We start from the raw sequence: 13497 nt of genomic DNA, 5'->3' as shown, positions 1-13497 counted from the left end.
AAGCTTTCCATTGGTACAAACTTGACAAATATATCGACGCACAGAAACAAAACATGACTTTGTCCTCAGAAGAAAAGTCGTTCAGTTAAGTTACTATGGTATGGCTCCTGAAAGAAAATGGACACATGAAACATCTTTGCACACATCCACTTACAACGGACAAAAACACTGCTGCATTCAATTTATTTGAGGATTTGAGTTATTATCATGCATTGCGGCATATAAAAAGGTGGTTCATGTGTCATTTTCGTGTGTCAAATTGCTGAACGGAAACAACCAATTCAGCTGTCTGTTGGCTGTAAAAGCAGTATTTGAGATTAGATGAATACTTTGCACCAATTTGGTGCAAATGACCAGTGTCTACAAAGTGTCTGAATACATTCCATTATTCACCGTTCAATTAAGCCAAACTCACCGATCCAGCTAGACGTTTTGGCAGTTTGTTTTAAAGTGCTGTAGGAAACACTGGGCTGAATGAGTGTTACTAAAAATTCTTTTCAAGACATTATTTTAGGAGACTACAACATAGTTTCAATCATTTTACTACTCGAATTAACTGCCAACGTCGGATAAACAACAATATGAGAAACCAAGTAAAAACATGACATACTTGAGATGTATCCAAAGGAATAGCTGTCAGGCCACACACCCAACTAGAACCATACGCATCCTTACCACACAGATATACAGTGTTCCTGAGGACCAATTGTTGCAGTAGACTACTGCCATTTTCATTTTTGTTTCCCAAACAAAAATATACCAGTTAGATATATTCTACAATATAATGACTACAGAAATTTAAATCAAAACATACATACTTTGCAAATCATGTATAAACTGAAGTAGGTGCCCGTTGGGAGAGACATGGAAATTGGCTTTATCTAGTTGATGCTCTATTCTGCACATGCATTAAGAGACTCTGGAAACATCCAAATATCTAAACAACCAAAAAGGGAAAAATATAGAACGAAAGAATAAACTATTTTCCCCCAAACCTCACTGATACATGATTGCCATTTGCAATATATCAGCTTTCCAACATAACGGAGCCCTAATGTTACTGTTTTGGGTCAAGTAATGACTCGTATTGTATATATTAACTCATTGTCATTTACGGTTTCTTTCTCCTTTTTTCTTTTTTTTTTGCAAGCTGGCTAAAATCGAGGCTCAGTTCAGTTCATAAGATAGACGGAAGATAAAGAGAGTTCCCTCCTTAAATCCAGCAAAGGCAGTTGAGAGACTTAATAATAGTCCCACCACAAAAAGGTTGACCTCAGTGCCGTCAGTGCCTTGATTAGTCCAGAGCATTGCCTGAGAGGTGAGAACCGGATACCCAGATGAGCTCAACAGTGTCCACATGGCTCACTTCATCAGCACTTCCTGTAACACACAAGACAAACAAAGTTCACCAACAAAGAACTGTGTAGAGGCGGAGCGATAAGTCAAGACGGACATGAGCACCTGGGCTTCAAATTCATTTGTTCTTGAATTCAAAATGCAAGTGTCCAACAGTACTTTGATGAAACAGGATGTTAACCCGTCGCCTGATGTTAATGCTGATATTATTATTAAAGAGCTTTATGAAAAAACTATGCCCACTTAATCCCAGAGTTTATCTTAAAACAACGATAATCTTTTTTTTGGTGGAAAGACTATGTAAAGGCAACACTTCATAAACTGCCTCAAACATATCTTTGACAATCACGTGCTGCAAATTCTTGCTACCCATCAGCTGGCATGTACAGTGACACCAACATATCTGGCAATAAGCTATTATTTGCCCGGCCGGTTAATGCGTCGAGCCCCAATAAACACAATGCGTCGTCTCACCTGAGTCTCTTTTGGCTCTTGAATTGGTGCTTCTTCTGTTTTCACGTCAACAGAAGGAGCGGCGCTGACCATTTGTAAGCTCCTGGTGACTGGACCACCTACTCTCTCCCTCGTTCGGAGGGAGAACCGCTCCTCTTTCTTCAGCTGTTGCGGTGGTGGCGGCGGCGGTGGTGGTGGTGGCGGCGGCGGCGATTTGGCCTCGGCTAATCTCTTGGGTGCTGCCTCTTTGCCCATACGCTGCATTCTCATGGCTGGCCGTGGTTGTGCAGTGTCACTGGGAGTGTCGGGGGCCGACGGGGTGGGAGGTAGAGACTGAACTTGGCCCTTCTTGGTTTTCTTGCTTGCAGAAAGTGGTGCTGGGAAGGAGGCAGGCCTCTTTAGTCTGCCCAGCGGAGCGGCGGGTTTTCCTTTGTTTGCCTGGGAGGGTTCAGGGTCTGCTGCTCCAGAGCTGCGAGCTCTGGTCTTTCCGAGGGGTTTAGGCTCCGGCTCCGTCTGCGATATTTCACCGTCCGAGGCTTTCTTTCTAAGCTTTGTGTTTTTATCTGCCACCTCTTTTTTCACCTCTGCTAGACCCTTTCGGCCCCTTTTAACAACAGGCTTCATGGGACAGCTGACTGCCATGTGTTTACTGAGACTTGCAGGATAAGTAAACTCCCGACTGCAGTGGGGGCAAACGTTGGAGGCCTGCTCTTCTTCAACTTTAACAGTAGCTTTCTTTGCAGTAGTGGCAGCTTTATTCTTCTGTGAAATTGCCTTCTGGACTAGCTGGTTTTTCTTCTTGCTGAGGGAACTCATTTTTGTTTTACCATTCGGGTCTTGATTAAAGTTAAGTCTTTTTGGCTGACCCATTCTACGGAAAGGACTCTGGCCTGCAGCGGCTGCCGAGGGCGACACGACTCCGTTGGGACTCTTCACTATTTGCTTTAGGGGGATGGGGTTTTTCTTGGGAGTGTAGCGCTTCTTATCACTGGCACTGGCACAGGCCAAAATGTGCTTGTGCAGTTCGGGCATGTTGTCAAAGCTGTTGCCACACTTGGTGCAGCGTATGGCAGTGCTGAAAGTTTGTGGTATGTTGTGGGTGGTAAAGTTAGTAGCCGAGGCCACCGAGCCAGCATGGGAACGGCTATGATAAGGAAAAGGGGGCGGTTTGTAACTGGGGTAGTGTTGGTTAATGCCGAGGCGAACATCCGGGGCTTTAGGCTTCCCTCCTTCTGAGGCCATGATCTTTATTGTAGTGTACAGCTCCTCATTGGGGTCCTCCGTCCCGTCCTCTGTGTGATTACCGTTAACGTCGGGCTCTTCTTTTGCTACATCGGTGTCACTGTGTGGAGCGGCTTCATCAATCGTCTCTGGTGCTGGTGTTGAAGGACTGCTTTCCTCTTTGGCTCTGGATGGATCCGTGTAGTTCTGCGGCCTGAGCTTGCCACTTTCTACAGTGGTGTGTGAACATGTCTCGTTGGGATGCAAATCCTTTTGGTGCTGCTGGAGGTTACAGAGAAATGCAAACTCCTTGGAACAAACGGAGCACACAAAAATCCTGCCCACTCCGTGTAGCGCTGTCCGGTGAGCCAGCAGGGCTGGAGCGTCGCCAAACAGCTGCACACAGAATTCACATTTGAAGGGCCAATCGGCAGCGTGCTCGCCGATGTGTCCACTGAGCTCTTTGATGGCGTCGAACGGCTCCTCGCAGACATTACACACAAAGGTCTTGCAGTATGTCGAGTCGACGTCCTCCGCCTCGGAGGTTTTATCGGACGGTTTATCGGGAGCAGCAGGCTGAGGTGAAGAGTCAACCCCATCCGGAGGGGCGTGATTCATAACGGGCAGCTCGTCTACGCAGGGCTGAGGCTCTTCTTTTATCTTAATCTGAGGGAAGGACTGTAAAACCAGTGTCGGGGATGGATCATGAGATGCAGGAGGAGGAGATGATGAGGAAGATGAGGATTCTGGCTGGGGTGAGAGGGCAGCAAGAGTTACCTCTGTTACCGAGTCAATGTTTTGGTTCAGCTTGCCATTTGCCATTGCGACGGAAGATGCAGTCAGGGAAACATCTTCTTCCATAGCGGCCACATCGACCGATGTCGGCTCAGGACGGCTTAGTGACGCCGAGCGGTTATCGGGATCTTTAAGTGGAGTGTTCGGGAAGTCCTGTGGCTCAGAGATACGCTCCCCTTCCTCGTCTTCTTCACCAAACAAATTGTCCTCGGAGTCCGACAGAGGATTGTGTTCAACTGATCTGGGAGACATTTTTGGCGAGAGGACAGGAAGAGGTCTTTGGGCAGAGAAGTCCGACGGCTGAGAAAGAGGAGAGCTAGGCATAGCTGGCGGAGAGGGTATCGTAGGCAGTAGAGGGGGCGGTGGGGTCGGGGATGTCACGCTGGAGTTATCGGGAGAAGGGGGGTTCATGGTGACAGGGGTCAAAGAGGGTGGAGAGGGGTGGGCAGACTCCGTCGCAGTGCTTGGAGAGCGAGAATGGAAACAACTCAAATTTGCTACGGCAGAGGGGCCCTCCTCTCCTGGCAAAGGTAGACCTAAATAATCATTCATCAGCACCTTTTCAAGCATGCTAGTGTTCGGCTTTCTCTTTTTTATCAGTGGCTGTGGGGCTGGACCTCCCTTTAACTCCGGCTCGGCGTTGCTCTTCCGATGGAAGCTTAAATCAAGAGCCGAATCCCCGAGCACCTTGTTCGAGGTCTCCCTCCACCTGCTGACAGAGTTTGACAGATCCAAGGGCTGCTGATTACAGGAATTGCCACCGCTATTAGATGAGGTTTGGCCGTGCATATTATTGTCAGAAAGGTTCAAGCTGTCTCCGTCTTCTTTGTCCAGTAGGCTCCCAGGAGGTGACGCACTGACGCTTTCCAGCTTTGGCACCTTTAGGGCGAATGAGCTCACCCCCTCGGATTTACAGCTCTCCGCTTTACATGCAGGACTGAGTTGTGGAGATGACGGTGGAGAGGATGTTCTTCTTTTAAACCGGCCTGAGGCCCCTGGCAGCTGCGTGACTGACAGCGGCGAGGCCAATCTATGGCTTTCTGTTATCAGGGCAATGGTTGATTTCTGAATGTCTTGTGTCTGAAGGAGCTGTTTGAGCTTCGGCGAGAGATAAACCGTTTTCTCTCGTTGAAATGCTGATGAATCGGCAGCTTGCTGGAACAGCCCACCCACTAACAAGTTAGACGAGGAAGACGTAGAGGATGATGAAGACGACGAAGAGGCTGCGAGAGATGCCGACTCCGTCTCGACTTTAAGGCTGGGAACAAACGGAGGCGTGGATGTTCTTCTTTTTGCCGCCGGCTGGCCGATGTTGGACATTTGCTTCGCCGCACCGGTTCGACCGCCCACCTTCAGCGCCTGACTGATCTGATTTGGACTGAGGATGACCGTGTCCAGACCGAACAGAGCGGCAGATCTGGAGTCCACCTCTATCACATCGCAGCTGCTCACTGAACTGGTGGACACAATCTTGCCGTCAATGTAGAAGCTCAAATTCTCAGAGATGTTTTTGGATATGTCAACTGCGTAATCATCCCGGTCTACCTCGTCTTCTGTGTCCGCACTGGGCACGTAGACGGGCGGAGGGCTGGTGCTCGGTGACTCATCAGGCTGCTGCTGCTGCTTCTTTTGCACCGATGCCTCTTGCAGCAGCATGCCTTTCCTGCGAACCCCCTTTGGTAATAAGTGCCGCTCATGTATTCTACGTTGGTGTCGGCGCATGTTTGTGTGTGTGCCAAACGCTTTATTACAGTACTTGCAGGGATGGAGTTCCTTTGACTCCCCATTTTCATCCAATATAAAAGGACGGTCAGCATAAGGCCCCAACTCCTTTCTCTGCATCTCAGAGTTGTGCAGAGGTACACCAGTAACCTGGGACCCTATGGCTATATAGTGACTCGTCGGGCTGGTGCAGTCGGGACTCGAAGCATCGGTGTGCATCACAGGACTGATTAGAGTGGCAGTGCCTGCCAGAGAGCCGGGCCTTTTCTTAAGCCCACTCTCGTGCCGTCTCTCATGCCGCCGCCGCCCCACCTGCGAGCCAAAGGATTTACTGCAGTACCGGCACTTGAACAGCTGCGTTTGCTGGTTAGTGATGGCATGAATGTGTATGTGACGTTCCAGACCCTGTCTGGTGGAGAAGTGGCGCTCGCAGTGTTGACAGGGATACGACTCTCCATGGGGATCGCCCTCAAGGTCACCATCGGGGTCTGGGTCAAGATCAGGATCAGGATCAGGATCAACCTGTGGTTCTTGCCCCGCAAGTGAGGAAGACTCAGCCTTTCCCTGTGGATCCTTATGGCTTTCTTCACCGCAGGTCAGCAACGGGCCCGGCTGCTTATTTTGCATGGAATCAGAGGCAGGTAAACGCGGAGAAGTTTGCTGCTGTGCTTCACTCGAATCCTCAGCATCCTCTTCCTCCTCCTCTTCTTCCTCTTCCTCCTCCCCATTTCCCCTGTGAGTCATCACTGTTGACATGTCCTCCACACCGCTACGGTCAGTGCTTCTCATGGGATGGGTTTCCTGGAGTTCCTGTGAGGGCCCTACGGTTGATGGCCCCTCGTCCTCCTCCTTCAGACCTGTAAACAATTTAGCACGAGTGTCAAGTATTGCTTTTTCCTCAAACCATTTCAGGAGTATCTGTAAACAGTTAAAACTATTATTTTTTTTCAAATAGGCTAAGTAAGTACCTGAGACATGTTTATAAATAAGTGGGTAAAAAATAAGCCAATTATTGCCTACAATAAGTCACCTTACCTTCTTCTCCATCCCACATCTCCTTGACAGTAGGTTTGGTTACGTTTGCTTTCTTGAATCCACCCAAACCAGCCTGTCTGGCTCTCTCCAGCAGCTTTCCTCTGGCTGAAAGCACACACACACACACAAACACATCTGTGTTAGACTTGATCAAAAACAAACAAAAAAAATATTAGTATATCCAGACATTTTTATCCAGTGCTAGTTTTTCCCCATAAATATTCCATGAGCAGACTTTTCCTCAAAAGATGCACGTAAAAAAAATGACATTTTATAAGAACAATTGTTATAACATGTTAAGAATATGGCAAATGTGCATTTGAGCATTATTATTTGTAAATAATCACATACATTTCTGGCTAAATAGCAGGCTTTGGTTATTTATTGCAAATAAAATTCTAGTAGAAGGAGGGATGCCAAGACTTTAATGCGACTTAAAAAGAGACCAACAGGTGTAAGATATCATTATAAGACCCATGAAACCTATGTCAATAAGACTTGAAAATCTATTGGAAAAATAGGGGGAAAAAGCATAAAACAGCCTTGTATTACACTCAAAATGATGGGCTTGCATGCATCAGTAATTTAAACGTCTAACCACTGCCTGACGCAAGACGCTTGTCTGGGACCTCCTCATCATAAAGAGTGTGTCAACAAGGTCACCTGACCTGGACTACAAAGCCTTATTTATACCACAGAAACACATGCTGCAGGTCAGTCATCTGACCAGCATGGTCACAGGTATTCTGCTAAATCTACCGCAGCAACACTACCACACAATCATTTTTATAGTATTTAAAAAGTCTTTTCTGTCACAGATGAAGCTAGCAGGGTAGGTAAGCTAACTTCACTACAACACTGCAGCATAACGAGATGATGTGCTCGAGGCTATTTCCTGTAGGGCACATAAGAAAGTTCACAAGAGCCTCTGTAAAGTTCAAATAAAAACGTAGGACCCTTACATTTTGTTGTCTACCTTATTTCACAGACATCTCAGGCGTATCAGAGACTGATTTCACTTTCTACATGTTGCCTGTATATTTAAATGCATTTGCATGAAAAAGGTCAGTCTCACAGAGCTATTGCATTCTAGTGGTGGCTTGCAATACTTCTGCAGGGTGTCTTTATCATACATTACAACACACTCCACAAGGCCCCCTATCCCGCATGCCAATGATTTACGGGGAATAGGTGAAACAAGAAGTGTCAAAAACAGACAAGATCAGACAGCAGATTCTGAATGTGACTTTTATTTTTTTAACTAACCCTCTCCCTCATGGTGCCGCTTTAACTACCCACAAGATCCATAAGATGGAAAGACTATGTCCAAAGTTCATACTGGGAAAACGTGTAATTGTGACATAAAAGCAGCCATGTTGATTGCATTTTTAACAATAAGTTGATATGTTGTAGGTTTTCCAGTTTTTAAATTTGTTGAATACGAAATGTAAAGTTATTAAAATAGGGTGACGAAATTACGTTTCTGTGGCGTTATGTTCAGGTTGTGTTTGGATGTCTGAAGTCACGAAATGTTACCGATATCAAACCGGACTATAACACCAACTACAGCGACACATTACGAAGAGTTTCACTGCGTTAACAGTCTTCTCATCACATCGTGATAACATCTTTTTAATAACAATTTACTCCACACTGTTCGCCATCTGATCCTGTACTCTGTTTCCGTGCTCTCAGACCGTAGCCGTTTAGCTTCATGCTAGCATGCAACACCCAAGCCTGACAACTCGGTGAACCGGTTATTGTGGCCCCAAAACCAAGTGAACGACCGTTCCAGACACTCTCCATGACATGTAATAGCTATACGTTAGGTTGTTATCCAATACCTACGCTCCAATTAGCCTGCAGTTGGATAAGGCAGCGGGCTAACTAGCCAAGCTGCTAGGCCATCACCAAGTAGAGGCTCGCCGATGGATGGCTTTCATGCTTTAGGAACTCAAGGAAGGTCACATCCTCGACAACGTCAGGACCCAGAGGAGGAGGAAAAGCAGCGAAAAGTTGCCCCCATGCTCGTGTAACAGCTAAACGTGGGTTTAAACGGGACCGAGTTGGCCGATCGGTCGTTATTTGGAGCTAAATCTGCTCGCAGCGACGACTTTCAGATCGGGTATGAAAGTGGCGAAAAGCTGCACACATCGCAACCGTTAACGTTAGCTCGCACTAGCCTTCCTTCGTTTGTAGCTAGCTAGCGTTAGCTCCCCTGTTACAACTTCGACCGAGCAGTGAAGAAATCCATTTGTGGCTCAGTTGGTGCGGCGTGTGTGCAGCACACACGTCAGAGATCAAACCCAGAGTACAAATGGCATCTCGGTTAATGTAAGTAAGGCCTCACCTCGCTTCGCCCTGGGTGAGTTTTTCCTGCTCAGACTGCTGGCTCTTTCTTCCTCCAGTGCAGCTGTTATCTCCGGGTTGTCTTCCACAGTGTACCACACCAGCAGCTCCTCTCCCGGCCCGATAGGCTGCAACAATGAGAGATGAGGTCGGCCACCAATCACAGCTCGGCTTGCTGGGAGGCAAGGGGGATATTTGGGCCACTGTGCATCTTATCTTGTTTTAGGGGGAGGGGGGGTGGGGGGGGATTTGACAGTGTTTTCACCATAGTCTGCAGTACATTCACCAATAGTGCACATATTTGGATGAATCTTTATTGTGGAATATAGTTACCTTAACTGCATTTAACCACTTTTTAGATTTGCATGAATCTTAATGGGCATTAAGCTTCATATATCACAGGTAGTGATTTCAAACCGATGCATTTATGCTTTATATTACAGAATATGTCAGTTTTATCCGGTGGTTGAAGAGGGTCAAATTCTAGCCAACCTTTACGATTATAATCAGTTTTGATTGAAACTGTTAGAAAAGTATTACTTTCACTGTATGTTTATTATTGGGGTTGTAGTTTGCAGTGGTGTTGAACTGGACAGCATTATATTGAGAGGTGTTTTTAACATTCATATACACACGTGCCCCTGTTTGTATGACCTATAGGCTGCATGAATGTGTTTGACCTACCCTTAAAACTTTGTAGTAAATGGCTTTGTTGATCTCCAGGGGGAAAAGATTCTGCTCTTCACTGGAGCGTGCCCAGTTCACGTATCGCAGCCAGTTCCCCTTCATGGGGTCTGTGGCGTCAACACACATCCAGCCCCGCGCTGGGAAGTAAACCTATAGGACACACGTCCAATTATGTTTTATTATGTAGCTCTAGAGGAACTGGACAGAAGCACTAAATGTGGGAACTAAAACATAATCAGCAGCATTTGTCATAGCAATGTAACAAAGGTTGTTTTTTTTTATTTCCTCCAAAACAGCAGTTGTGCCTTGAGATGTTTTGAGTTAATATATCATACAACTCTTACAGGTGACAACAGATTATGTCGGTTACCGACATAATCTTGTGACACTGTGGGAAGTAGTTGGACTTGTTTTAGCTATGCATAGAAGAGAAAAGGTGCAGGGGTGTATTTTAGGGAACAATGCCACAAGAGCAGCCTGTAACATACCTCCCACATGTACACGTTACTGGTCACCTGGGACCTTTTTTTCTTCTCTCCAACAAATGGGCCGAACCGCCGGCCTTTAGGGATGAACTGAGTGGCCCAGACACCTGGAAATAAGAATAGGTAAAACATCTTATACCCATCACATTTGAGATTTATATATTTTAGCATTAAATATGATACAATTTGTAATATTTTAAATACATTTAGAGAGTTGTTTCACTTAAACAACGGTGAACCTTGAACTTAACCTTACACTCAAGGAAGTGGATCTTCAGGATTGGCATAATGAGGCTGACAATAACTAGAGGTTATTTAAAACTGAATTTTTGTATTTTGCTTAGCCTTATGTACAGAATAAGTCCATCTATGGCAGGCGTGGAAGACCCTAATCCGCCAGTTTCAAAGAAGAGGTACTGACATAATGACATAACTAGCATTTAAATTCACTTTTGTTGACATTATTTGATCATCCTCAAATGCGTTAAAAGTTCTTCATTTTCCAACACAGTCTAGTCTCACTGTCATTTGCTGCTGGAAGGCCTTTTCAAAAGTTGTACATCAGTGAAATGCAAATTGAAATCAAGTTAATAGAGGTTAAGTCCCTCCCCCATCTGGTGTCCCCCATGGGACCTTATTTCGTAAAAAATAAGTTGTCTGGTAGTCAACTGCGAGAGACAAATGTTTTTTTTTTATTGTGCCATGAATTACAGATGTGTATGTCAATTTAAGAGATAATTTTGCACGTCATGAAATTCACTCTTTGTCGTAGGTTTGCCACAGTACCATATAGTTTTGGTTGAACCTCGTCACGCACAATAAATGTAAACAACACAAGCTCGCCAGCTAGCTAGGTAATTTAGCTACATATTTCCAGGCACAAATGTAACATTATCTGACCAGATGTGTTTCTTCCAGCGACTTATTTATCAGCTGGGAAGCGAAAGAACGACCAAGACCCGTTGTTAGTGTGAACACAGCTTCAGTGAGAGACAACACTTATGCAACTTTTGGGTGTGAAGTCTTTCTAACTACGCATTTAGTTTATCACAAAATGCAACTTTCTTGATGTGCAAAATTATCTTTTAAATTAGCATACATCATAATGTGTAATTTATAGCCCAATTCAAACTGGATGAAAAATGTATTTGTCTCTCATTCCTGACTACCGTACATATTTTTTCCATAATAAGGTCTCATGGTGCGGCATCAGAAGGGGCAGCACTTCGCCTCCCTATGGTCTTAAAAATTGTTAAAGGTTCTCCAAATGGAATTCAGAGCATATCTATTGCCTCCACACGGCTCTCAACATGACAGCTGAGCCAGCGGCTAGAAGCTAACGGTGCTATCAGCGCTAACAGTGCAAACAATGGCAACAGCACTGAAAGCACTAACGGTGTAAACCTGAGGGAACCGGAGGCTGGGCGCTACGCTTCTGCATAGATACCGTGGGTCGGGGCTCTCTGAGCGCAGTACAAAGCAGCGGCCATGAGCTAGCCAGGGGGGGCACACCAAATGCACCAAAATACATGAGCGGCTGGCCTCGCTATGTTAATGAAGCACAGAGAAACTCAGATTACAATACACACAGAGGGAGATTGACTTCATTATCTGCTCAGGTAGCCACTATATCTTTAAAATAGCAAATAGGGGTTTTCTGCTATATCAATGCTCTGAATACTGTATATAGAACCTTTAAAGTTGCAGTTATCTAAACAGAATAGACACTCTTTTGTACTCACCGACGCGGCTTTGATTTATAGCGGACGGTCCAAGACTCAAACAGTCGGGCAAACCCTTCCACACATGACCTGGAATTTCATCGAGGGTTTCCACTGTCCCTCCAACGATAGCCATGATCTGCAATACATGAAATGTTTTGTTATCAAAATGCATCAAAGCCCTGCAAAAATGTCAAATATAATTATGCATAACATGTTGAACATCAATAGGTAATACACTCATTTTATAGATTGCATGACTGCATCTCGGTGAGGGAAACACACCAACTGTCTGATACAACTTTCCCTTGAAAGTGTTGAGGTTTTCTGCATAACACTGAAACGTTGAACCAGATTAAAACAAAATCTACTGTGACTTGTCTTTTTGAGTGGTCCCGACCCACTAAAGTTCATGACAAGAGAAAGCTGAGCCTATTGGCTTCATGAAGGTTGTGACATGCAATTTGAATTTACAGGTAGAAAGCAAATTGAAGATACTTTCCTCTGCCTTTCACAAATATAGCAAATAAGAAGTGTAGCCTACACATGTGCTATTTAGGGCTTTTAAGTACTTTCATTGTGAATTAGTTTGCAGGTCATTTTAAGATAAATTGTCAGGAAACCCCAAAGATAAGATGAGCACAGCTAAATGTGCTAAAATCAGCAGATAGTTATCATTTCTGCCTAAATGCATGTTGTGTAATTTACAGCAAGAGATGTGACATTTCAGATGAAAAGTCTTTACAACGAATGCCAAATGATGCAAAGGTTAATGTATTCATTCAAGCTTTTATGTGATAGATGAAATAGTCAATGTACACCAGAATAAAAAGAAAAAACCTGACATTTGAGAAGCTTAAACTACTGAATGTTGCTAAGAAAATGATTCAAATGACTTAACGATTATCAGAAAAGTCAAGCACATTTTCTCTTGATAAACTTATCAATACAATTAACTTTATTGCCTTAACAGAACAAATATGTTTCCACTACACAGCTATGCTTTAGTACCTTGCTTCTTTTTTTTTTGGAAAGCTGACTGACCCATGTGCTGTGGGGTTTGGGATCACACGTCACACTGAATAATTACTTAAAACAATATTCCACATACCTCAACAGCGGATCTTTTGACCATAACGACTCTTACAGATGAGGTATTATCTCAAAGGCAGGAACAAGGCTGACAAAGCTCAGACAATAAACCTCATTGTTAAAGTTTCGTGGAGCTCGAGCTTACACAGGCTAATCAACATCCTCTTTAAATAAAGGATCAAATGCATGAACTCTTTACCGGGCAGTTCATTTAGGTTCATTTGATTTCTTTTTTTTTCCCCTCTCACTATAATCCACTGGTGCTGGAATTGTGATCAGACATTTTTTTTAAATCCCCTCCAGTTCAAGCAACAAATGGAGAGATGTCAACGTGGGTGTGTGCGTAAAAGCGGCTTGTAAATCCGTATGCCTCCATGCATCAAAAAAAGTTGACAAAGAAAAAAAAAAAAAGACCGGGTATGTAAACCGTACAGCGCCTGAAGGATGCAGTTTATTGTTACCCTTGTAGGCACACCGTCGGCTCTCCTTACTCTTCCCGATGCCGGCTGGAGCTCGGTGGCTTTTCCTTCCTCAAAGTTGCCTGTCGGAGGGTGGTTTTTTGGGGGGTTTAGGCTTCTCAC

The 13497-nt window shown here is 44.8% G+C and overlaps 1 protein-coding gene across 1 annotated transcript; it reads right to left on the bottom strand.

The window, feature by feature from the left end:
* Positions 1-1077: 1077 nt before the first annotated feature.
* Positions 1078-10130, bottom strand: prdm2b (PR domain containing 2, with ZNF domain b). The gene is made up of 6 exons (XM_079186630.1): positions 10107-10130; positions 9616-9768; positions 8933-9059; positions 6583-6687; positions 1831-6404; positions 1078-1380 (listed from the first exon to the last, which is right to left on the bottom strand). The coding sequence occupies exons 1-6, from the start codon at positions 10113-10115 to the stop codon at positions 1363-1365; spliced, it is 4986 nt and encodes a 1661-aa protein (XP_079042756.1). The 5' UTR covers positions 10116-10130; the 3' UTR covers positions 1078-1362.
* Between the last annotated feature and the right edge of the window lie 3367 nt (positions 10131-13497).

This window comes from Pholis gunnellus, assembly GCF_910591455.1.
Source record: "Pholis gunnellus genome assembly, chromosome: 3".
Lineage (NCBI taxonomy): Eukaryota > Metazoa > Chordata > Actinopteri > Perciformes > Pholidae > Pholis > Pholis gunnellus.
This window is presented reverse-complemented; position numbering and strand designations above follow the sequence as displayed.